Source organism: Helicoverpa armigera, chromosome 23 (assembly GCF_030705265.1).
Source record: "Helicoverpa armigera isolate CAAS_96S chromosome 23, ASM3070526v1, whole genome shotgun sequence".
NCBI classification, from domain to species: Eukaryota; Metazoa; Arthropoda; class Insecta; order Lepidoptera; family Noctuidae; genus Helicoverpa; species Helicoverpa armigera.
Window position 1 is genome coordinate 7,235,604 of NC_087142.1, and position 24,159 is coordinate 7,259,762.

The 24,159-nt window shown below is 36.3% G+C and overlaps 1 protein-coding gene across 13 annotated transcripts; it reads left to right on the forward strand.

Annotated features, from left to right (window-relative positions):
* The first annotated feature begins 1,258 nt into the window (after positions 1-1,258).
* Positions 1,259-23,890, forward strand: LOC110373737 (tubulin polyglutamylase ttll-4). Of its 13 annotated transcripts, XM_064040975.1 has the most exons (19): positions 1,266-2,226; positions 2,427-2,777; positions 4,505-4,760; positions 8,846-8,980; positions 9,999-10,192; positions 11,223-11,434; positions 12,078-12,155; positions 12,749-12,997; positions 13,371-13,666; positions 14,544-14,751; positions 15,058-15,184; positions 15,462-15,681; positions 16,154-16,303; positions 16,766-16,825; positions 17,288-17,386; positions 18,148-18,355; positions 18,855-18,922; positions 19,672-19,692; positions 20,076-20,814. In XM_064040975.1, exons 1-19 carry the CDS (start codon positions 1,841-1,843, stop codon positions 20,172-20,174), a joined length of 3,417 nt encoding a protein of 1,138 aa, XP_063897045.1. In that variant the 5' UTR covers positions 1,266-1,840; the 3' UTR covers positions 20,175-20,814. The 13 variants fall into 13 exon arrangements, with proteins under 13 accessions (XP_063897049.1, XP_063897041.1, XP_063897039.1 ...); XM_064040979.1 differs by lacking the exons at positions 19,672-19,692; positions 20,076-20,814 and adding an exon at positions 22,296-23,890 and having other exon boundaries at positions 1,259-1,641; XM_064040971.1 differs by lacking the exons at positions 19,672-19,692; positions 20,076-20,814 and adding an exon at positions 22,296-23,890 and having other exon boundaries at positions 1,260-2,217.
* The last annotated feature ends 269 nt before the right edge of the window (positions 23,891-24,159 follow it).

Consider the following 24,159-nt stretch of genomic DNA (forward strand, 5'->3'; position numbering starts at 1 on the left):
CAGCTCGCTCAGAGAGCACTGAGTGCAATGTTGCCAAAGTTCATTGTCCGGATTCCCCGATAACACGTCGTTTTGCGGAAAATAAATCAAAATTCTCTACATCTCTACCATAAACTTTCATCAAATAATTAAAACTAAACTTGAATAATAGGTACTTACCGGCCTCATAGAGTCGTAATGTCTTTCTGGATGAGATAATTAATTTTGGAAGTAGAATTCATTCACAGCGAATATTCAAATAGACTGATTTTTATTCCATTTTCTCTTGCGTTTGTTGTCTGTTAGGAATGTATAGAGAGCTTATTTTTTTTTAAGATTCAGAACGCTTGTCAGGGCCATTTTTAAAAAACAATGTTGATCTCTTTGACAAAGGCTAAAGGTATCTGACCTGAATGTATGAGATTAATTGGTAATTCATATGTAACGCTATGGTTTCTGAATCAATCAGATTAAATTATATACATTTTACGTAGGTATGAAATCCTACATTTAAGAAAACCAACTTCTATAAAACACGGAAAAGCGAAAAGTATGTTTTCTACAATTTTTCCCTATAGAGCTCTTTACAGAAGTCTATCTTTCGAGGTTGCATCTGTGTAAAGATTTTTTTTGTCTTGTTTTGCTCTCCGATATTAATATAGATACGTAAAGCATTCATATCCATGTAATTCGGAAAACTACACTTACTTGGTAATATTTACAATGACCTTCTGTTAAAAACCGCAATTCAAGATGGTCGCCGACGTTAGTTCATCACGTAGCCACCAGGAGACTCTGTATTCTAGCAATTTTTTAATAAAATTTATAAATATGATTTTTTCATTTCGGAGCATGATTTTAAAATAAAAAATCAATGTGCATGCAAGTTATGCATACGTGCATACCTACTACTAAAGACTGGTCCGAATGTTAAAGTCTGGATTGATTATCTGTGATTTCGTGAAATTTGAATGACATGAATCTATTGTTTGTAAACTGCGTTTCATTCAAGGACTGAATACTATTGAAATCTTTTATATAAATTAGACCATATTAACACCGAAATCATGATCAAATAAATGTTTAAAAAATATTTTATGTATTTTTGAAACTGCTACTTATTACTTTGTTATGTATAACAAGCTTACTATCTAATAAATATTGTAACCATGCGCATCAATCCCCCAAAATCTTCAATGAAATCTCGTATTTGCCAACCAAACAAATTTAAAATACTTGTGGCAGTACAATGAACTAACAGGTTCTCTCTTTCACTCCCATTGAATAAACGTTTGACGAGAAAGTGACAACATGAATTGAAGAGCAACCATATTTACTAGTAAAGCTATAATTATGTGTGTACAGAGAAAGAACTAAATTATCAAGTGTTTTAAATTTCTTTTCAATATCCCTTTCTACAGATCGATATACTGGCGACATAGAATCAAAAAATTCGTATCACAAGTAACGAAATTAACAAGCTGCCTCATAGTAGATCTTAAACGCTTTTGTTTATCGAATTAGGTAAACAACAACTGAAAAAACTGGATGATTTGAGCGTACCTACCACGATCGCCATTACTATGGGCATTATTAAATTAACGGTGCAAAGTGTGTGACTGTGTCAATGAGTAATTCGTGTAGGAGTATCCCATCTTAAAGGTTTGCTAATTTATTTGTAAAAAGAACATCATTTTCTTTCAATTTTGGCGGGAGTCCTGGCACGTTGTATCGCGGTTGTCGAATGGTGACGATCTGTCACCTGTCGCCCCCTGGCCTCGTCGACGCCGATATAAGTTCATGTTTCAGTGGTTCTCAGTAAAATTAGCAGTGCAATAGTGAAATTCCTGGTGCGCAATCCATGTGGACATTCGACGATGCGTCGCGATTAGGCGGGTCGGATATGGATAGTAGGCGAGCGTGCCCAAGCTACGAAGCCGGGTTAGACGTATGTGATCCCTTGGGGTCGGTGCTGGATTGGTCTGGTCGGGAGCCAGCGCGCATACTGCGTCGTCGCTGTCGCAGCGAAGGCGTAGACCGCTCGCCGTACGAGGATGTGAGTCGCGAGGCGAACCGCTCCGCGGATGGTAACTGTCGATATCACCGTGCCCTGCCCAACAAGAGCCATTTCACGCTGAATACCAGCGAGCCGCATTACACGGCCGCGCGGTTTCGCCACGAGTGCCTGCTGCCCGCCGCCGAGAACGGCGACTACGTCATGGCCCACGAGCAGGACAGGTACCATGGGTGAGCTCATAAACATAACCTATACGCTTGTACTGCCTCGACACTGCACAGTTACCTAACCTATTGTCACTAGTAGGTCACAACTAGACATGCTATTTATATCTCATCCTTGTCTTTAGAATAGAAATATATTATTCAGACCCGAATTCAATTCAATTATCAATAAAAACACTAGTACAAATTGTTTTGTTTATCCTCAGTTACCAGCCAGGAAGATCAAAATTATACCGGAAAAGCCCAACTAGACCTTTATTAGTTACAACATTATCCAATACTAAAGTGGATGACCGTTTGCCAAAAGTTGAGGAACTACTAGAGAAAGTTGATCATGAGATGATGGAGGTGCAAGCAACAAAACAGCCTTTGAAATCAATACTCAATAACCCCTTACCAAGTTCACCTCTGCATGGAATACTCAAAAAGCCCAAGAACAAACCACACCTGGACCCTAAAGCTGCCTTAGAGGGCCGCAGAAGACAGCGAGCAGCCAGCGAGTCTGACAACTTATACTGCAACTATAGTTTTGGTTCTCCAGTACCGGGATATGATAAGTGAGTTGTTTATTATCTGTTATCATTACAAAACTATGTAATCAGTTATTTGAATAGCTATTGGTCTATTCAATAACTTGTCTTTTGCATGTAATGTTATACTTGACAATACAATTGAATTAATTGATTTGTTTTACACAATTCTGTGCATGTTAGAATGCTATTTGTTTTGTGATTAATGATTTAAGTGGTATATTGGTTGTGGAACTAGAGGACTTTAGGTAAATATTTATTGCAGGCTTTATTTAAATGGTTATTAGACACTGGAATGTTACAATGAGGAAGTGTGTGTATTTATTTGGCAATGTCAATGTTTTTTTTAGGTTATACACATGCTCATATGACTTGAAACATTACTCATAATTGTTTTATTCTATCGAATTAGATGTGAGATTATTGTCTTTTGCTAACACAATGTTTTATAATTATTTCATTGTGTTATGTAATGTAATCACAGTATATTCCCTTGAATCTAGTTGGTTTGATAGTCTCTAGAAACACATTTAAAACATTCTTCTATTTTCATAATTGGTCATATTAAAAAGAAATGAATTATGTATTATTTATATTAAAACCTTTGTCCATATAAGAAGGGTAGACATTTTGTAAACAGTTCTTATCAAAACGGGATGACTGATTTCTGAGATACCTACTTATCTAAGTAGGAAGTTTATAATTAAATTAAAATTTGTTCTCTTTTGAGTGCAATCTTTATGTAGGTTCTTTTATATTATGATGTGCTATAGTCATAGACAATATATTTTAAGATAAAAATGCCCACGCAGGTCAAAGGCTATTATTAGCCAGAAAGTAGGTCAGTATGCTAAAAGGATTATGATAGATATACATTCTTCTATTGTATAGTTAAGTACTCTTTAAAAAGAATGCAGTATTCATTACGTTGCTTGCATTACAAATAACAGTAATTGAAAATTCTATTCTATTAAATTGTCAAATAGTGACAATAGGTCTAATGATGGAACAGAAATAATAGATTTTGTCATAGTCAACGAATGCACAGTATTGTACTAGTTGACGCATGAAATAATTAATTATTATATATTTTTTTATGCTAATTAATAAATGCATGTTCTATATTATAGTGGGATTGCTATTAGTAAAAATATTTTTAGGCTAGCTGTTTGACTAAACAGGTATTTTAACCAGTTTGCTGTGACATGCATACAAACATTTTGCCAAAAATACCTCTTCAGTACAGATAAATCATGTTTGAGTTATTTGCATGTTGAGGTATTTAAACATAGCTATGGCGCACATGAGCCCATCAATCATAGGATTTCCACAGCATTTACCTAATTATGTACCTAAAAATAACAAACTGTGATGTCACTATTTACATGCACTAACTCCCACTCAACTGTGATATTTTAATATTATGACATTTTCTATCTATATTACATACATGCGAAATGTCTGTCTGTGATTCACACAGTTAATAACAGTGCCTAGATAGAGCTATTTCGAATAAATTAATAGCTTTTAGATTCAAGTTCCCCAACAACATAAACATCAGTTTTGTCAAAACAACTTACAAGACTAGTAATTTTCACATTAATTTTCTAATTAACCAGTTCAATTTTCTAATAAGTTGTCTTTGAATATGGGCCGTAGTGTTGATTTATCGAATGCCGTAATAGTACCCCAAATTAGCAACAATAAGTGATACCTAATTTAATAATTAACGTATACGTTTAATTAACTTCTAGCCGTCTGAACTACTTATCGGCGACAACAAAACGTGCCAAAGACAACTCAGGCATTGGCTACTCCTACGGTTCAGCAGTCGCCAGCCTCGGGAACACAGCTTGTAAGAGCCCCACCAGAACTTCTTCCACTGCCAGCTCCAAGTCGAGGCAACGGAAGGATATACTCGTGATAAAGGACAATAATGACCATGATATGCATTTGTTGAGGACGACAGCTATCAATGAGACTGTACATGTTGAGCCTATGATGGATTTGGTGAGTGATTCTGTATTTTTTTTATGGTAAACTATTAGTCTTACGATTTAACGCAAGTTTCCGCGGATGAGTACCTGTTGTATGGGTTTGAGATACGCATTTTCTTCAGCCCTTATAAGTCCGGAATAGAAGAGAAAAACTAGACTGACTTATTGCGTTTTTCTATCCACTATGTAGGTCTTGCCCTCTGGTATCAATCTATCTTATTATTAAAGTAATAAATAGTCGACAGACTACTTATTCTAACTTTAAAAATAGCGTGTAGCACAGTGTGTGTAGTGGTCACAACCACTAAGGCCAAATTATTTACATCAGACTCGAAAGGCAAAAACTCAAAAATGGCTTTAACGAAATAAGATAACATTCGTGTGAACCCACATTAATGAGCTAGTCAACTATGTATATTAATACCGTATGATGCTCTACTACGTATCCACGGCGTCATATGATATTGCAAAGCGTCGGCGCCGCGGCGTCCGCTATGCGTGACCGAAGTGAGAACTAAATGATAAGCGGAGATGCCATTACGGAAAATCTCCTAAGAAAGTAGCGCGCCAAAATGCGGGTGTGCGGGGGACGAGGAACGTCACTGTCTCCGCCCTTATACGCCTTTGGAATCCGCCCACTTATCGTAATACCAAAAATCGTTCTCAAAGAACGTGAATGCCTCGTTAGTTCACTCATAACTGATAATTTTGGTCACGCCCACCGTACGTATTTGACCAAGAAGAAGGCGTCTGACCTACCTGCCTTACGGCATCTCCGCTCATACTTCCATACTCTGTGCATCTTGTTAAGTACTTCTGAATATAGTACAAAAATATGTTATGAGTGCATGATGCGTCTGCGGATTTTGTGCCAGTTTAAAGACCGAAGGAATATTAATAGACTTAATGAGTTTGAGATAGGTTGTAAAATGTAAGTAGAGGAAGAGTCAGTTGTGACTGCTTTCGATCACATTTTTTTTCGATGACCATAAAAGTTCTGAACTTTTCTCATCTTATTATAAAACGTGATCTGGTCCTAAAAAAATACCAGCCTTATAGCCAGGTTAAAACCAACGAGTAGAATGATCTATCTGAAATACATTCGACTAGAGCACTTAAAAATAATAAAACAGAACTACCTATTTATCTCCCATGATTTCTACATAATGATTATCTTCAGTTATATAAAAAACTGAATAGCAAAATTAGAAAGCGAGTATCTCTATCATAATCATAATGATCACGTAAATAAATTGCGTGCGATTATCGCATGATGTCGTTATGTTATTTTAGTAGCAACACGTCTTAATTTAAACAAGAAAGCGCTGAAAACATTTACGTTCAAACATTAACCTGAAACATGGAATATTTTCCAGCGCTGTATCGCTTTTGGTTATCCACGTCATTTATTTATTCTTGACGTCATAGAAAGATTGTTTCCTAGACTATTCATCTGTCATCACCATTCAAAATCTATTCATATTTGCCTGAAGTGATTATTCAGGCTCACGGGATTGTTTATTTCGCTTCAAATGAGTCATGGACGAAATTCCGCCGTGTTATAAATGTATAGAAGAATTCTTGCGTTCTACCTGAACCATTTTATACTGTGTTAAATCTGAAATTGACTTGGAAATGTGTCAAAGGAGTGCTTTCCGCGGTTCATTGCGGAGTTCGGAGTTTTTGTTATGAACGGCCGCACGCGACCCGGTATAGTCGCATGTTAAATTGATTATTGTGGAGTGTTTTATAAAGCAATTGTGAAAATTTTACGCTACTTAGGACATGTGTAAATCTTGTTACGATTTTTTTTGCTGAGCTTTTCAGTCTTCCAATCTATCTTTGAGTGAAACTTCGGCGTATCATAAAAACACTTTTACAGTTTTATAACACACTACATAAACCAAACTTCACACAACACTAATATACTACCAAAACTATAACTCTGTCACCCTTTATCACTCGTGTCGTGTTGAACATAGAGTAAAATCAAATATCATAATTAACGTGACGACAATAAAATTGCTTTACAACCAAATGGTGGACATCGTTCAAATAAAAACGATTGTTTACATTCGTCAGAGTTCGCGGAAGTGGCGGAATTTTTCTGAAGATATTTTCGGTTAAATGACGAAGTTTTTCTTGTGATGTGTACTGGTTGGGGTTATGCAAGACGTGACCAAGCCGCCCGGTATGCAAGTTGTACGGGAACGCAGTGGCTAGTCGCTGACGTAGCCTTGTGGTAGACGCGCGTGCATCTGCAAGTCTAGCATGGGTTTCATAGGAAAAGTTTTCAAGAAATTCTCACACAATGTAAGTCATAGTTTGTAAATAACGCGCATTTCAACGGAATTATTTCTAGTTTAATTCATCGTTATTGAAATACAAAGTCATAAATCGTGCAGTAAAGGTGGATAAAACCCCCTGAAACATAATTGTTATGTTCTACACAAAATCACCAAACAACACGAACGTTAATAAAAAACTTTTCATTCACGGAATGCTAATCTTTTGAAGTTTACGATCAGTTATTGATCTTCACTGCTTGAAGGTGGCGCCCGGGCGTCTGTTGCTTTTGGCGCGATTTTCATCAAAACTTGGCGGACGCGGACAAAAATGTTTATCACAAGTTTTCATGTAAGGACAATAAAAATGCTAGCAATAAATATTTTGATTAGTTTTAGGATGTGTTAAACCATAGAGTGATTGTAAAAATTGAATAATTAATATTAACACCGGTCGTGGTACGCGTAGGTGTGGTGTGAACCGTTTCATTATGACTGGTTACATCTCGACTAGTCTTGTTTTATTGTCTGTTTAATTCTGTACACTTTAGATTTTATTGTGGCATCGGTTCACGCGACCTGGCCGCTTGCCAAAAGTGTACAAAATGTCAATACGATGCATTATCGCTGTTACTACCGTGCTGATTCCACCTCCTGTCAATTTTGTACATGCTAATTAGCCAATTAATTGTCCATTATAAATAACAGTTCGCGAGTTTTAATCATGGTTCGGGAGATGTAAATAGTTGAAAGTTTTCAGTTAGAAATTGACCTTTGTATTTTCAACCTTGACATGTTTTGTGCAGTTATATTTGAAAGCGATCCGTTCGCTAGAACGAAGAAGAAATTACAATAAGTGTGGGCTTGTAAGATACAAGTGATGCTTGCCAAAACGATTTGCGAAAGTACTGGAGAGTGTTGGTGCCGGTAAATCTCTGAATTCCTCTATATTTCTGTCGACCTATTTCTATGACTTGATTATGCTTATTTACTACTAATATTTAGGTATAAGCCAGATATACTCTTGTACCTAATACTGACATGCAACTGCAATTTTCCCGATTACACTCTTCTACTTAATTTTCTGCTCCATAAAACGCTACACGATACAATAAAGCACGTTGATTTGTTTCCCGAAACTTTGGCCGTTTCCATGCAATTTCCTGAAGTGTTATTTCGAATGTAATTTACAATCAAACGAACGATCTAAATCCTTTTTAAAATGTTATAACAAAAGTTTTGAGGATTGCTATTAAAGATATGAACTATATACTAAAAGCTCAAGTTGAAAGTTTTGTTGCCGTATAATCCTTATTAATATTATAATTAAATGCGAAAGTAACTCTATCAGTCCATCGCGCTTACACTCTGATCTTTCTAAATTGTTTTTAAATAAAATTAAGTAACTTTAGCCAGGTGCTAGCCCGAGAAAATGGCATAGGCGACTTTTACCCGGTTGCGAGAAGTGGTTCTTTTGGCACGTGGTTGAAACCGCGTGGAACACCCGGTGACCGGTCATATCGCGCAGACACATACAAGATGACCGATATAAGTATTAATGTCTCGAAGTTCATTCGTTTTGCTCTCACACGCAATGTAACTTCTAATGAAAGAATTTCTGGAATCGGTCCAGTGGTTCCAGAGATAAACTATCATACAAAGTCTACCTCTTTCTTTATAACACGTCGGAATAGATTTAAAACATAACGTCACATGACCTCCCCTCTAAAATATTGCATGCCCTTTGGATTTTATTAAATTTAAATACTATTTATTAAATCAAAATATGAAATTAACGTACTATATTTATTAGGGTTCTTGCCAATTGGACATTTCGAGTCGGTGCGGCTCCGGGACGACAACGGCGCGCTTGTCGTCCGGGCCCCGGACGTGTCGTGTCAATAGCGCGCCCGCTGGACATGTCGAACCGACCCGAAACGGCCAAATTGTAAGAACCCTTAAAATTATTTCTTTTGACACTATTCGAAATTTTTGTGTTCGATACCTGAATCTTGTCATAACGAGTTCTTCCGTGTTTCGGAAGGCACCATAAACTGGAGGGTCTCAGCTGCCATTTGAACATCTTTGGTAGTCGGAAGCCAGAAAATCTGACAATCAGTCTTGCCAATTGGTATTGAGTTGCCCAGGTAACTGGGCAGTGGATGTCAGATAGGCAGTAGCTTCATGTAAAATACTAGAACTAAGCTGCATACGGCAAGAGTGGCAACCGACACCAACATAATTGAGAAAAGGCTAGGCAGATGATAATCCTAACCTCGATGAACCCTTAAGAATTACTCTGACCCTAATCTAAGTTAACCTAGCCTCGCTAACACGGTGAAGACTTAGCTATTCTTAAATCCACTTATGACGGCCATGTTGCGTCTACATGTGTTCTAAATCTAAAATATTTCTTCACATCCTTGACCCACTGGTCGTGTTTTGTTTTTCTTAAGTATCATACATCCCGTTACTAAAATATTTAAGAAGTTTCCGTATATCTACTTTCTAATAGAATATTCAATATTATAGCCGAATGTAATCTTCGTGTAAAACTGTATGTGCTCATCTCTAAATATTTGAAAACACAGCCATCTGGAATTCTTAAAGTTGTTGAATGTATGTACGTTATATTCAAGGCATGCGGCCATTTGGCTCATTATCATACGAATTTCTTTGAGGGAGTTAGATTGGTTTTTACGAGGCGTTTATATGTATTTTTCATTGTTTTTTTTACATAATGTGAAATTACGTAGCTACCGAGCACCAACATACTTACAAAAATCCGTACGATGAATTGGTGGCTTACGATCTTCAAATGTTTCCCAAGTTCAAACACCCAATACCTACGCTCTTTAAACCCAAAAAAAAAACAATTACTTCAGGAAGTATTTACCCACACCCAACCCATTAACAAATCACAAATCACCTACAAAAATGTAAAGTGCGATCTTATTTCCGCATAGCCTCGCCAAGACACGCTCACACCCACATGCCCAGCGGTGAGTCCGGCCCTCCCAGTCAGTTCGGGTACCACGATACCCGTACCCAAGAAAGCTGTGAAGATCAAGAAGAAAATCAAAGTTACCACCAAGACAAAAGCCAAGATGAAGTCGGGGAGCCAGACTGATTGCTGTGGCGTTGAGTTGGAGACTGAGGAGTAAGTAGCTTTATATGTATACTTATTTCTAAATTGTCTTAATTAATATTGTAAAGAGGATTTGTTGTTTGTTTGTACCAAAAAACTGGTGGGAAACAGCTATCTTTACAATAAAAAAAACCTTTAATATCCAGCCAGCTTTACCATTAGGTTTCCGGCGAAATAACTTAAAGTCACAGATTCAAATGGTCATTTAGCACGGTTGCGGCTGCAGTAGGTATAATATCCAACGCCATGTAAAAAACTTTAATGCCGATATTTCAAAATATAAGTTATTTGGAACTAACATAAAAGCGATACAGGAGCGATAGCCAGACATGTCATTTTTTATAAGTATTTGTAGAAACAACACGTGTTTTGTCGATTTATAATATTCTATCAACAAGTTTTTTACAAGAGTGACCTGCTTTCCTGCACCACATCCTTGAATTAAAACATCAGTTGTTGTTCAGATTCTGAATTGCAAACACTTGTATTTACATTTATCAAAAACATCGCAAAACACAAAAAATATTTATGTTAGTTCAAATTTTGAAACTTTGCACAATGACGTCACAATTTAGGATTAATCATGAACGCAATAAAATCGTACAGACGTCATCAGAATAAAATTGTGCTAATAAACTTCATGTATGACTGAAAACGTTCGAAATAAATCAACGAAAAACGTCCACATGCTGTCTAGAACTAACGAGTAGAACAGAAACAAAGTAAAGAACAGTAATTACAGTTTAAGTCTTTCTACATTTATTATTGATAGTTAGTTGGTAGTTTTGTTCCATATTTATTCGCCTAGTTCCCCGCATTGCGGATTGCGACATCCTTCCAACGGGTTTAATGGCTTGCTTTCTGGATATTTTACGTTTTCAAGCCTATTTTGTTTGTTACTTTACCTTCTACCTGTATTAACGTAAACCGCTCTTCTTTAATTTCTCTATAAGTATTATATCTACTAATCATAGCTCTCTAGTCGAATTAATTTTTTTATGTAATACCATAATTAATTTTCTCTCAAATGTTTGTTTCCCAGTGCTCACAGCAGATCACCGTCGCCAGATGCCTTAACAGACTACTGGCAAATGGAAACGGATGCAGCATTAGCCGAAATGGAGAAACAGGAAAAGCCGGCCCTCCCCTCCACCTTGTCTAAGAAAGAGGAGGAAAACCACGTGCTGGTCACGAAACTGACCACCAAACTCAATGGGACGGCCGTTACTGCTGCTAAGAAAATCCCTTTGAAAGGTATGTTCTGATTCAACAAGTAGTCTTATGATAGTATCAAACTTTTTGGACGAGTATTTTTTGGCAGTCCGGTCGAGTTTACGGTTTCCGAAGAGTGTAGACGAGTTTCATTTGCGGATATCAGTCGATGTTATACGAGTACATACGAGTTTGTACCCGTCTCTGTCTGACGCGGGATTTTTTTTTACAAACGGCAACACTAGTCTTTTAATTGATGTCTACTACTGCAAAGTTCTAATTAAAGTATTAATGTTTGTCGTGCAATGCGAAACTTAAAACTGTTGTAGATCTCCGTACGGTACTGTAGTCACTATTTTAGTTTATCTAGCAAAATTAAGCATATGATTTAGTCTGGATTATTCACAGTAGGCAGGACAATATTTTATCGCCTTAGCACTGATGTACTAAAAACCTGATAATAAACTTCATCAAGACATGACATCCACTAATTCGCCCTTAGTTTGGTATAGCGAATGAAATATGTCAATTGCACTTCATCACTACTTGATTTACCACCTACATTTATAGTGGATATTTTTACATAGAATTACTTTGTATCACCGTAGACAGATTCTTCACGGCAACAATTAAAAGCGTTTTAACTACAAATCCATCTTTGAAACACATCTACAATTGTTTGCAGAGAAAGTATCGAAGGAGCAAATGTTTCTGACAGCTTTGCATACAACCAACCCGTTCAAATCCATGCCGACACGCAAAGGCAAGCCTCCTTGTGTTCACGTCATTATATCCATAGAGTTACCAACATCTAGACACGCCATCTAGCAATAACTACCAATTATAGTAACGTAACTTTAATTTTACTTCACAAAACTTTTTATCCACCATTATCTTAATACAATAGACTTTTTTTTGTATAAATTTAGAAGTTTTATTTTTGGTTCTGTAACGTCGTTGTAGTTTTGTGTCGTGTTATAAACAATATACGCAGTATGCGGATATTTTTTTCAACAAAATCTTTGGCACTGATTCAGTTTTTCAGCACGTCAGTATTTTATCTGTCATTGTTTGCACATTTGTTTTATCTCACTTTTATTGCGTAAGCACTTTTTTGTTGATACTTACGTAGCCTTCACTACGAAATTAATATTTATGCTCCAGTTAATAGCTTACTTGCCCTAAGGATTAAACTTTACAATTCTTTCTTTAGTAATCATACATTAACTATTGTAGATAGATAGATAGGTAGGATCAAAACAATATTTTACCTATTATTTGCTGTAAAAGTTTTCAATATTTATCAACACACAACTATTATTTTAACCTTCTAACCACCAAAAATCTCAATTTCAGATTCACCAATTCACCTCCCGGAATCAGTAACGAACTGTCTCCGGCCGTCCCTCTTCCCTCGCGTGCCTCCGTACCTCAAGTTCATAGGACACGACGAGAGCCCCTGTCTAAAAATACCTCTGCCCATACAGAAGCATCTCAAGTGGAAACTGACTGCCATCACCCCGATTGTTGTGAAGAAAACCCTGACTAACTCTGGATTTCGGCTGGTTAAGAGCGAGTGTGATACGGCTGAGTGTCCTCAGGAAGGTATGTGGTTTTTACTGATTTCTCAAAAAAGAGGAGATTGTTGTAATTCGACTGTTTTTTAGGGTTCCGTACCTCAAAAGTAAAAAACGGAACCCTTATAGGATCACTTTGTTGTCCGTCTGTCTGTCTGTCAAGACCCTTTTTTTTGGTTATATTATGAATAATGTATGTATGAAACTTAACCTACATACAGGGAAAAAAAAATCACTATCGACCCAAGTAATGATTGGCTGCCTCTAAAATCAACGTTAAAAATTTTGAGTTTGTAGATAGGAGTAAAGTTTTAATCGGGTTTTATAAAAAAAAAAAACAAACTGATTTGCGGTTTAACGCTTTTAAATTACACGACTGTTCCTATAAAAATTCAAAATAGATCCCTTTTATCTAATTACAGAAACAATAGAATGGATTGGCATATGGGGCAAGCATATGAAATCAATAATGTTCAGAGCGATCAAGGACGGACAGAAAATGAACCATTTCCCGGGCACGTTTCAAATCGGTAGGAAAGACCGGTTATGGAGGAATTTACAGAAATTGGTATCGAAATACGGTATCAATGAGTTTGGTATAATGCCGAAGACGTATGTTTTGCCTCATGATCTGAAGCTGCTGAAACACGACTGGGAGAAGTATGCAGCTAATAATGAACGGTGGATTATTAAACCGGTATGTATTTATTGAATCCTGATATTTTTAACTCGTCTGTGTGAGAGGTCTGTTGCCACCAGTGGGACGATAAAAAGGCTGATGATGATGATGGAAATAGAAGGCGTTGTTATTATTGATTGAAAGCTCTGTTGCCATTTCGTGTGTCAATTTGGCGATAAAGCTTAAAAACTAGAATGGTACCTTACAAACCCCGTCAAATTTTATACGCTTAATTTCCAGAAAATCTTGGTTCTTATGGATCTAATACAAAAAAAGCTTGCCCAAAAAACTCGAAGAATGCATTGCATGTAAAATCCAATACTTATCTACCACGTCAAGTCAATATTGACGACAACTTTACGAGTATATCCGAATGTCAATGTCGCATTTTTATTTACGTACGTCTAGACTACATAAAAGTGGGGTGCATAAATACATCGCTTTAAATAATTGACCCTTCTCGTATCAAGGACAGTTGTTGAATGTTATGATACAGTGCATTTTTGTTGTTGAAGATAGTTTCTAAGTTACTGCGTAGTTAATTCAATAATAGTTGGGGAATGTGCTTGTCGAGAGCTTGATATGGAAATCTGATTATCGATTTGATTTAAGTTGTATTTTAGTTTTGTGTACTTGGAATTGTCCTATTTTCTATCATAGAAAAATAACTGTATACTTCATTTTTTATGAGATTAATATTTCAGCGTAAAATGCATTTTAGACTTATCCTTCCAAACATTGAAGCCAAAGGCAAAGCCCTTTTTAAGCTTATGACCATAATTACGATGCCGTAATGATGAGAGATGATGATCACTCCATTTTATATATTTTTCAATGTTTCCATTTTGTAATATGTAGACAAATATTCAATTAATTCCTTACTACCCAATTCCAGCCAGCCTCAGCCCGCGGCACAGGCATAAAGGTAGTCTCGAAATGGACGCAGATACCCAAGAAGCGGCCGGTGGTTGTTCAACGGTATGTGTCCAAGCCGTACCTTATAAACGGCAACAAGTTCGATCTCAGGCTGTATGTGCTCGTCACGTCGGTACACCCGCTCAGGATATATCTGTATAAGGATGGATTGGCCAGATTTGCTTCAGGTAATTTTATTTTATTTAGTTGGGTACTTATTTGTTAAGTTTTGGTGTTGTGTGTGGGATGGTAATCTATAACTGTGCCGATGGAGGCCCTTTCTCGTTTAGTTAGTTAGAAACAAGACATCTATTTTTGAAACCTTTATTTCTGTACATTAATTTGTTAACTGTATGTAATTTAAACTTCTTCATTAAACTAAAGAAATTACATACTCGAAACACAAAATTTTAGCGCAGAGCTAGCGCTAAGACAACTGTTTTTGCGCAACTTTAGCGCAACCAAACTAATTAATTTTTAACTTTTAATTTCAGTGAAGTACAACGATGAGTTAGCATTTTTGAACGATAGGTATATGCACTTGACAAACTACTCAATCAATAGATTGTCGAAGAATTACACGCCCAATGAAGACTTCGCAGCTTGCGAGGGACATAAATGGTGAGCATAATAATATATTATTATTATTTAGAATACTTATTATTAATTACAAAGAATAATTTATTATAAATTGATGACGATCATGTAAGACCCACTAAATGTCCAAATCATCATTTTTCATCGACTCTAGATTTAATTATTTTGTCATTGTTTTCTAGTCGTCAGTTTAATAATTTACAAGCTGTAATAGTTAAAATTTCACATCGCAAAAACAATTTTAATCTTTGACTCCTCAATAAAAGTCTAGCAAGTAAATAAAATCGTATCATGTTTTCAGGACGCTACAAACTCTATTACAATACCTGAAATCAGAGAAGCGCGTGGACATAGACAGCCTATGGGAGGCCATGAAGGACCTTGTCATTAAGACTATCATCTCCGGCGAGGCCAGCATCAGTTCGTTAACTAAAGCGAATATAACTTCCCGGTATAACTGTTACGAGTTGTTCGGAATAGATGTTCTGTTGGATGAAGATCTTAAGCCTTGGTTGTTGGAGGTAAGGTTAAAGTTTGTAGTAATACTTATTATATTTGAACTGACTTGTATATTTGAATCTTTTGTAATTTTGGATGCATGTTTTACAAACTATTTAAAAATATTCTCAATAATGAACATCATCAGGCACATATTATATCTAATGGCAAATAAGTAACGACTATTCTTCGTTTTTATTATTATGTCTAAATTGTGCATCGCTATATTTGCAATAAATATAAAATATATTTTCATAAATTAACATAAAATAAAAAGTTTTATAAGCCTTTATAAACACAGATAAAATATGAATAATGGGGAAAAGACTAGGCAGACGATAAAAAATATGAATGATATTAAGCTTTATTATTAAAATATAATATTAACAATGCCTTCAGAACTCTGTACAAAATAACATCAACAACTGATATACAAAATATATATTTTTTAACATTGAAGTTTTGAAACCAAAGAGTTAATATGCATGTCCCCAGGTGAACATCTCCCCGAGCCTGCACAGCGCGTCGCCGCTGGACATCCACGTGAAGGGCCCGCTGGTGGCCACCGTGCTCAACATCGCGCAGTTCCAGGTGCCGCTCAAGACCAACCTCGACATGCTCAGCAAGGAGAAGCCGCAGAAACTCGTACGTTACATACCTCACTGTTTTAGAGTAAAAAAAGCTGTGGGTGTGAAAAAGATAGTTTTGAATGTTAGCGCAAAAAATGTCTTGTGGTAGAGGCACTGTGACCTTGCTTTACCTTATATCCTTCCCAAATGTAGCAGTAACCTCGATGTAGCAGTTTTGCCAGGACCTTTTTTAAAATCTGTTACTTCTGTTATTTTATAACATTGGATTTATTACAAACTGTAGCATAACTGATCCCAATATGTGTAAAGTTGTGAACGGAACTAATCTCCCGGAAATCTTCTGGTCCACTTACCAGAATAAAAAAAAAACAAAATACCTGAATAACCTGAATAACCTAATACCTGAATGAAGGTCACAGGCTAGTTATTGGACTCAAATTAAAAAATGGTCTAATTTAGTAGCTTAGTAAAGTACATAGAGCCAAATAGCTCCGTTAGTGTTCAACCTAGCTGACAGTTTCAGGTGCCAGGCCACACTGATATGGACTCGCTTGTCAAGCAGAATCCTAAGAAACTGGTGATTTTACTGTCCTTATTACGATGTAGTTTTTTGTGTATATAGTGGGTTATAATAATAATATCATATGGCTAAAATATTACTGCAGTAGCCTACGACAGTCGTGGAGACAGGGGACACTTTTCAACAGTAAAAGATTTTTCCATATCACTCCAGTAGTTTCGGAGTCTTTAGAGTACTAACAATAAACGATAGTGTTGATAAATATAGATCTGTGAAACGAAATTTCCTGATATTAAAGCTATGTTGCATATGAAATTTGAGACTTTTAGGCGTTTTCGTATCGTTGGGTTGTTATAAGTTAGAGTATCTCTAAGTAGTTTTTTGACATTAGGCTCAATAATGCCTATGTATTACTTTGTCAGTAACATTGTGTGACATTGTCTAAGCGTTAAGTTTTTTTTTTGATGTGCTATATATACTTTGGTGTGCCTTGCTTAATTTACTTTATTTTAATTACAGGCCGGGTTGCCATACGACAGTCGGTTATACACTGTGTACCTGTCTAAAGAAGAAAGGGATAAACATATCATTTATACTAATATGGAAGAACGGGATATGGTAAGATTTTGCAAATCTACATATACTATGAAATGTAATATGAATATCTAATAAAAATCAGTTATATGCAAAATTCATATTTTTTGGTTTTTATCTTTTGGTGTATTTTTGTATCTTACTTTTTTATCTGATTCTCAAGATATGTGATGCCCTTCAAATGATACACTCCAGGGACAATGAGGGTTTTTGAAATTTTTTCTGCCACCGGGTGGCGCCACGTATGCGTCTGGTCCAAACAGCTGTCAAATAGTATGGAATTGTAGGTGCCGAACTTATTGTTTATTGAAATTCTGTTATATTGGAAGTGTTATTGATTTTATTATGGACTACGGTCAGAATAAGGTTTCCGAACTAAAAATTGAGCTAAGAGAGAGGGTGCAAAAGTCACTGGTACTAAGGAAAAGCTTGTTGAAAATTTTTTTAACACAATATGATTTAGTTTTTTTTATTTACTCAACCTCAATAGTAAAACAATAATGCAGTGCTTTAATTATAAAATAAAAAAAACACTAAAATCGTTCACTATTCATAGTAAAGATAAGCACTTTGACAGTTATCTGGACCTGACGACTCGGTGCTGCCACCTCGTGGACGCCATTTTACAAAACCCTCATTGGATATAAATCGGACATGAATTGAGATACATACGGGGTTACTGAAAATTCTTCTCATGTAACTGTTTTAGCTTTCCTCATTTGACAATTTAGACAACCATATTATACCAGGCCAATCTTATGAATCCTACCAACATTCCATTCCAGTATCTTCGCGACATCCTCTCAACATTGACGCCCGACGATGTCCGTCACCTCATACAATCGGAGGACGAGTTGACGCAGTCGGGTGACATGGAACGCATATTCCCGACGCCTGAGACACACAAGTACCTCGGGTTTCTAGCGGGGCCCCGGTATTATAATCGCCTGTTCGATGCCTGGGAGTCGCGGTATGGAAAGAATAGGGACCCTGGTGAGCTTTTGAATATTATTTTTGAGTATTTTTCTAGAGCGAAGAGCTCGTGGCTAAGTCAAAGCAAACCGGATTGATCAATCATAAGGTTAAGCAACGATTGGCGCGGTCGGTCCGTAAATGGGAGCCATCATGGCATAACGAGTTCTTCCGTATTTCGGATGGCACGATACACTCGTGTGTCCTTGTGGTGGCTGTCCTTTGAATATCTGTGGCATTCGTCATGGGTAGCCAAACGCCAGCTTTGCTGGTGAGTTTTGTTGCGCCACTTCTTCCAACCAAAAACACATAAAAAGTGGTCAAGGGTGGCCGTTTTGGGGGGCTTTTGTAAATTTCTGACGTTCGAAAAGTGCTGTTTTGCAGCTTTTTGCAGCAATTTTGAATAAACGAATTTTAATTTTGTTTGAGTAATTTTGGATGGAATTAGGATAAGGGCCGGAGGATGATGATGACGATGATGATGATGATGATAACGCTGATGATGATGTATCTGTTCCAGGCCTGGAGCTGCTGCGCAACCTGTGCGACATCGGCTACCACCTGGAGGTGCCGCCCGTGCCGCTCAAGGTAACGCGTCCCCGCGCGATACACTACATACTCGCTCTCACCTCGCTACTGCTCACTCTCTTCACACTCTGGTGATCTGTGCCCTTAATGTCGTGTTCACATGTTGTTACGAAGGAAATTATAGGGTTTTGTATGGATTTTGGGTCTCTCTGAAAACGTGTATTTTGGATAAATTTTATGGGGTACAATCGTATAAAGAAAGTAAATCCCACCTAGCTAAACGTACAGGCTTTCTCCGATAAACGCCAACCGTCCAAGTTCAGACTAAAGTTAGCTTGAAACTAGTTTAGTCCAAACTACTCGTAGTTAAAAGCTGTACCTGTGATGAACTAGTCAGGATTTTAATATGATGGTCTATTTTGTGCATTGTACCCTTATTTTGCGCAATTTGCGCAACGTGTTGCTGAGTTTGCGCAAATTCATTATGAGTCTTCCAACTGCAAGTAACGGTGCTATTCTCTATTTTAACTTTAAAGTAACGTGAAAATAAAATAAAAAGTATTTGTATAGAAAATCTTAACAACATGTGAACATCACCCACAGTTATTTCATTATATCGTGTATATATTTTGTGTTTGTCTTCCATATTTTATTTAAGCATACCTATTTATATTATTACTTACTGAGAACTATTTATTAACTAGTTGTAAGTTACGATAAGTCGGATTTCCACTGCCAATATGTGAATAGGGTAAATATATAGGAAATATTATTATTAGGTTGTTAGTCAACGCGTGTTGTTATTGCAGGCAAAGCCTGGGATAAGCGTGGTGAGAACATTTTGTGCTAAGCATGACATTTCTTCTCTAGTCACTAAGATTTATCATTTACAATCTAATTCGTAACCATTTTAAGATTTTTTCTCATACAAAAATTATCTCATTAATCTTTTTATATAATCTTTTGAGCTTCTGTAATTTTCTTACTGATCTTTCGGCAATTTAAATCGTTCTGCTGATCAAACTGCTGATTTAATACATCGCAATTTCAAAATTAGTTTTGAGTGGCTATTCATATGGCTGTTATGTGCTGTCCAACTGATATTTTTGTTCAAAAACTTATTGCATTTTATATTTTAGTTGAAGGAAGCATTTATTTGTTGTGAAAAGTCTGTTGCGTTATATTAAAGTGTCGGATTGTGGCTGGTTGTCAGGGCAAAGTGACAAGTGCGCTCAGGAGAGCATACTTGGGTTGTAAGAGCGTCGCCCACAGTAAGTGCGTAGACAATCTGAGGCAGAACTGTACTCTATAGTGTGGCTACCGACTGTCCCGATATAGTGTACGAACCTCCTCGGTCATAGTGTTCCGACCTCCACGATGCTATAGACAATATAGATGAAACAATAGCCGTTTAAAAAAGTTAACAAGCTAGAAGGTTTTATGTGCTACCAGTATGTCTATGTATGTGCAATGAAAATAGCGCTAGATTTTTGTACTGTGGGGATATCAAGGGAATAGTTTTTTTAATGTATGTGTCAAGTCCTCGTTATTTACTCTAGAGTAGAGTTGTAAGGAAAGTAAATACCTTTATGTGAAACTAAATGTAAATATTTAAAAAATCGCATGAAGCCGATGTTAATGCTAGATTTTTATAAATTGAAAATTATTTTCGTAATAAAAAGTTGGTACTTTTGTATCGTTAAAATTTATACGAATAGGTATAAATAAATGTTGTATTGTTATTGTTATTAATTGTTAAGTAGGTAGATTTTTTATATTTATTGGCGTGATATTAAGGATGATAGAAAAACCACTACATTTGATATGAATTTTATTATCTAGGTTTCGTCTTCGAACCACAGGTATTTGTAAGTTTTATATGTACGAACATTTGAATAATTATGTGCTAGAATGTTATTTATGTAGAAGTATTATTATATAGACCCGTATATCCTCAGTAAGAAAAAGTAAAAGCTATGAATTTATTATCATTGTAAAAATCATGTATTATTAGAGAGGTAGTCGTTACCAAAAAATATCGATAAAATCCTTAGGTATTTTTATCGATTTCTTTAGATCATGTTTATTTTTTAATAGACCACGATCGATACATACATTTGTTAATCACAGTATATCGCTAGAATAATGTTGGCATATTTTTGTACTGAAATAATTAGGTAATTTTAGGTATATTTGTACTTAATTTTATTTTATGTATTTGTAATGATTTTGTATTTAGATTTATGTATATTTAATTTATTTATCTTATTGCTATTTGCTATTATATCTATCATTACAATTAATTACAACCTCCATATTTGCATGTTTAACTTATATTTCAGTCTATTTTCATACCTAATTACGCTTACTGCTTTCTAACACAAGAGAATCTCGACTAACAAGGTAACAATCATATTTAGTATAAGCTCATAATTTTACTAATATTCTAGTCATTAATAACAAGTCGTGTTGTATTTACCTAAAACGTTGTTCCTTATGATTTTTGAAAATATATTTTTATAAAAAAATCATAAATAAAACTGCTAGTAGTGACACAAATCCTTGCTTAACTCCTGTTTGTCACGCTTTGTCATCTCCGGTGGGAATCACCTGTACGCACCTGTCACTCGCTACGTGTGCTGTCTATACCATTTACCTATGTATTTTAAATCCATTACGACCAAAAAATATACCTATATCTAAGAAATTTTGAAAAAAAAGAGACCAAAACAATTTTTCCATAAGTGATCTGGCTCTTTGCTGATGAACATTCGAAGTTGCAAGTCTAATGCTTACTGTCAAGGAAGACTTTAAGTATTAAAAATATTTTATGGATTTAGAATATTATCCATCATCTAACGTCATTAATCAAGCGCTTATACGCTGCTTCAATTCAAAACTCAGATCAATAGCAGATCGAAATTAGAAGCAGTTTGACAAACATTAACTAAAGAATATCACACCGCAGGCTTTTGCTACTAAAATCCAAGTACTATAAGATTTAGCAGTAATTCTAGTCCATTGTCATAATGTAAAGCAGTTTATTCAAAATACATTATATTTGTTGACACGACTTTTTGTTTCCATAGTACATATCATAGTTTAGTTCATCAGTATCATGAACAGCACAGTAATATAGTGACGCGTGATGCTTCTCAAATGTCTGTCCACTGTCTGCAGTGACGGCCACGGATCAGTAAGCAAATCGAGTGATTATTTTAATCGATATTAATAATAATTTTGAAACTAGATCTTGTAGTATACTTGACGTGTTGATATGTATGGTTGTGGATACTCCTTTGCTTACTTCTGCGTGGCGATAAGACGCGTGTGTGAGACAGTGGGCCGGCAGCTGCGTGGCGTCACGGTATGCGAGTGAGTAACGGTGTCCCCCTCCCGCCTGGTCCCCCTCCCGCCCCCCCTGCCGGCGCAGCAGCTGAGCGCGTTGGATGGTTGCAGAATGACGTGGACGCGCCGTCGCCGGCCGCGTCGGAGCGCGCGTCCGTGCCGTCCGTGGCGTCGCTGGAGCACGGCGCCTCCGCCTGCAGCCTGGCGCCCGCCTGCAGCCCCGCGCCCGCGCCCGCGCTCGAGCCCCGCGCCTAGCGCCGCCGCGCCGCGCTGCTGATCGTGTGCTCCGGCCCGCGCTAGCTCCGCGACTCGAACCTTGTCGTCCTATAGTTGCCGTTATAGAGTGTGACCGATGTGTTTCGACAACTTTGATGCTGTCGCTTTGTGTAGATGAGTTGGTGCTCGACCGTTTGTCGTAGTGAAGATTATATTTAATGTTCGACGGACGCGCGACGACCATCTGGAGTCGGCCGGGGGCCGGCGGTCCGCTCAGAGTTGTCGACCGATATGTGTTAGTTCTCCAGTCTTTGTCGTCGTATTCTTGACTCGATATTACTCAAATCACATTCCTGCTCATGACCTTTTCACTAATTATGGTATATACCTAATTTAAAAAAAAAGTTGCAAGTTACTAAATCTGAAAAATATAGAAAAACTTGTTGTAAAATTTTGGACAGCAGTGATAAAAATATCAGTGTTCAAAATTACAAGCCCGTGAACTGTAGGCATTTATAGTTGGCTAATATTTACGTAATTATAGTTTTAAGAATGAAGTCTGCGTAAGACGGGCTCAATTTGAATGTCTACATTAGTGGGTGAAAAGGATAGCGGAGAAAATTTTAAGTATTTATAAGAAAATGTAGCCTTATCTACCTATTTGTTTTAGGATGATTGAAATAAAATTTCTGATATGCTTATTCAGTACAAATTGTAATGTTGCATGCAATAAATGGGGCGGTAAATATCACGAATAACATTTATTCGTATCGCCAAGCTTACTTCTGAATATTGGGGTTTTACGTGATAACCAAAGCATTCAGAAACTATATTTTAGTCAGTATTCCGAGACTGATAGAAATCTTTAGTGTTAATTCATATTTTAATTTTGTTTTAATGATCTATTTAACTTTGTACGTTCTATCAGTCTTACAGCTGTGTACGCCCAGGTAAACTTTGTAAAACATATTGATTTAAAAATTGAATTGTATAAAATTAAACAAAAAATAAATTCTCAAGGCTTGAATGGTCTGCTTGATCAGTTTATCCTGCGTGTATATAGCCGATCATCACGAACGTTCCTCCTAAGATTAACGTAAATAACGTTAATGGAGAATTCTTTAAGTAATGTAGGTAATTCCCTATTTACAATGTGTTCATTGTATACCTAGAGTTTGCTAGTTTAGCGCGTAAAAGCTCGTACCGTCTTCGAGTCGTGTTCAAAGTAATAAAGAATCGATGAAATTTGATGTATATAATCTTTTATTGTAATCGATTTGTGAGTAGTCACGATTATATTTCCATTCCTTTTTAAGAAAAGTTTATATAACATTATTCCCATTGACGATTATGAAACGTAACCAGTGTATTTTTTTGACTTCATAAATTAGTTGTTTCTTTACAAATACAAGTTATTGTAATTACTAAATTATTTTCAGTGTAACAATAAATCGGTTGACACTTCTCAATTATTTGATTGCGATCTCCTTTCGTTGGATTTTTATTATTTTATACGTATGATGACGATGTCTTTTTTAAAAGTATTTGATTTTTTTTACTCTTTTGTACTGCTCGGACAAATACATCGAAATGTGACATTGTTTTCTTAATTTGTTTTTTTATTTATTATTTTTTGAGTTGGGACTATCGACAAAGAAAACTTAAACTAATAACACTGATTGAAATACTACACATACACATAAAAAATAACCACGTAAACTATAGATATAAAT

Coding starts and splice junctions, on each gene's coding strand:
- LOC110373737 (XM_064040969.1), top strand. CDS start 1,841: ATGTGGACATTCGACGATGCGTCGCGATTAGGCGGGTCGGATATGGAT. Junction 11,435..12,077: donor TAAGAAAATCCCTTTGAAAG/GTATGTTCTGAT, acceptor AATTGTTTGCAG/AGAAAGTATCGAAGGAGCAA. Junction 12,156..12,748: donor ATCCATGCCGACACGCAAAG/GCAAGCCTCCTT, acceptor TCTCAATTTCAG/ATTCACCAATTCACCTCCCG.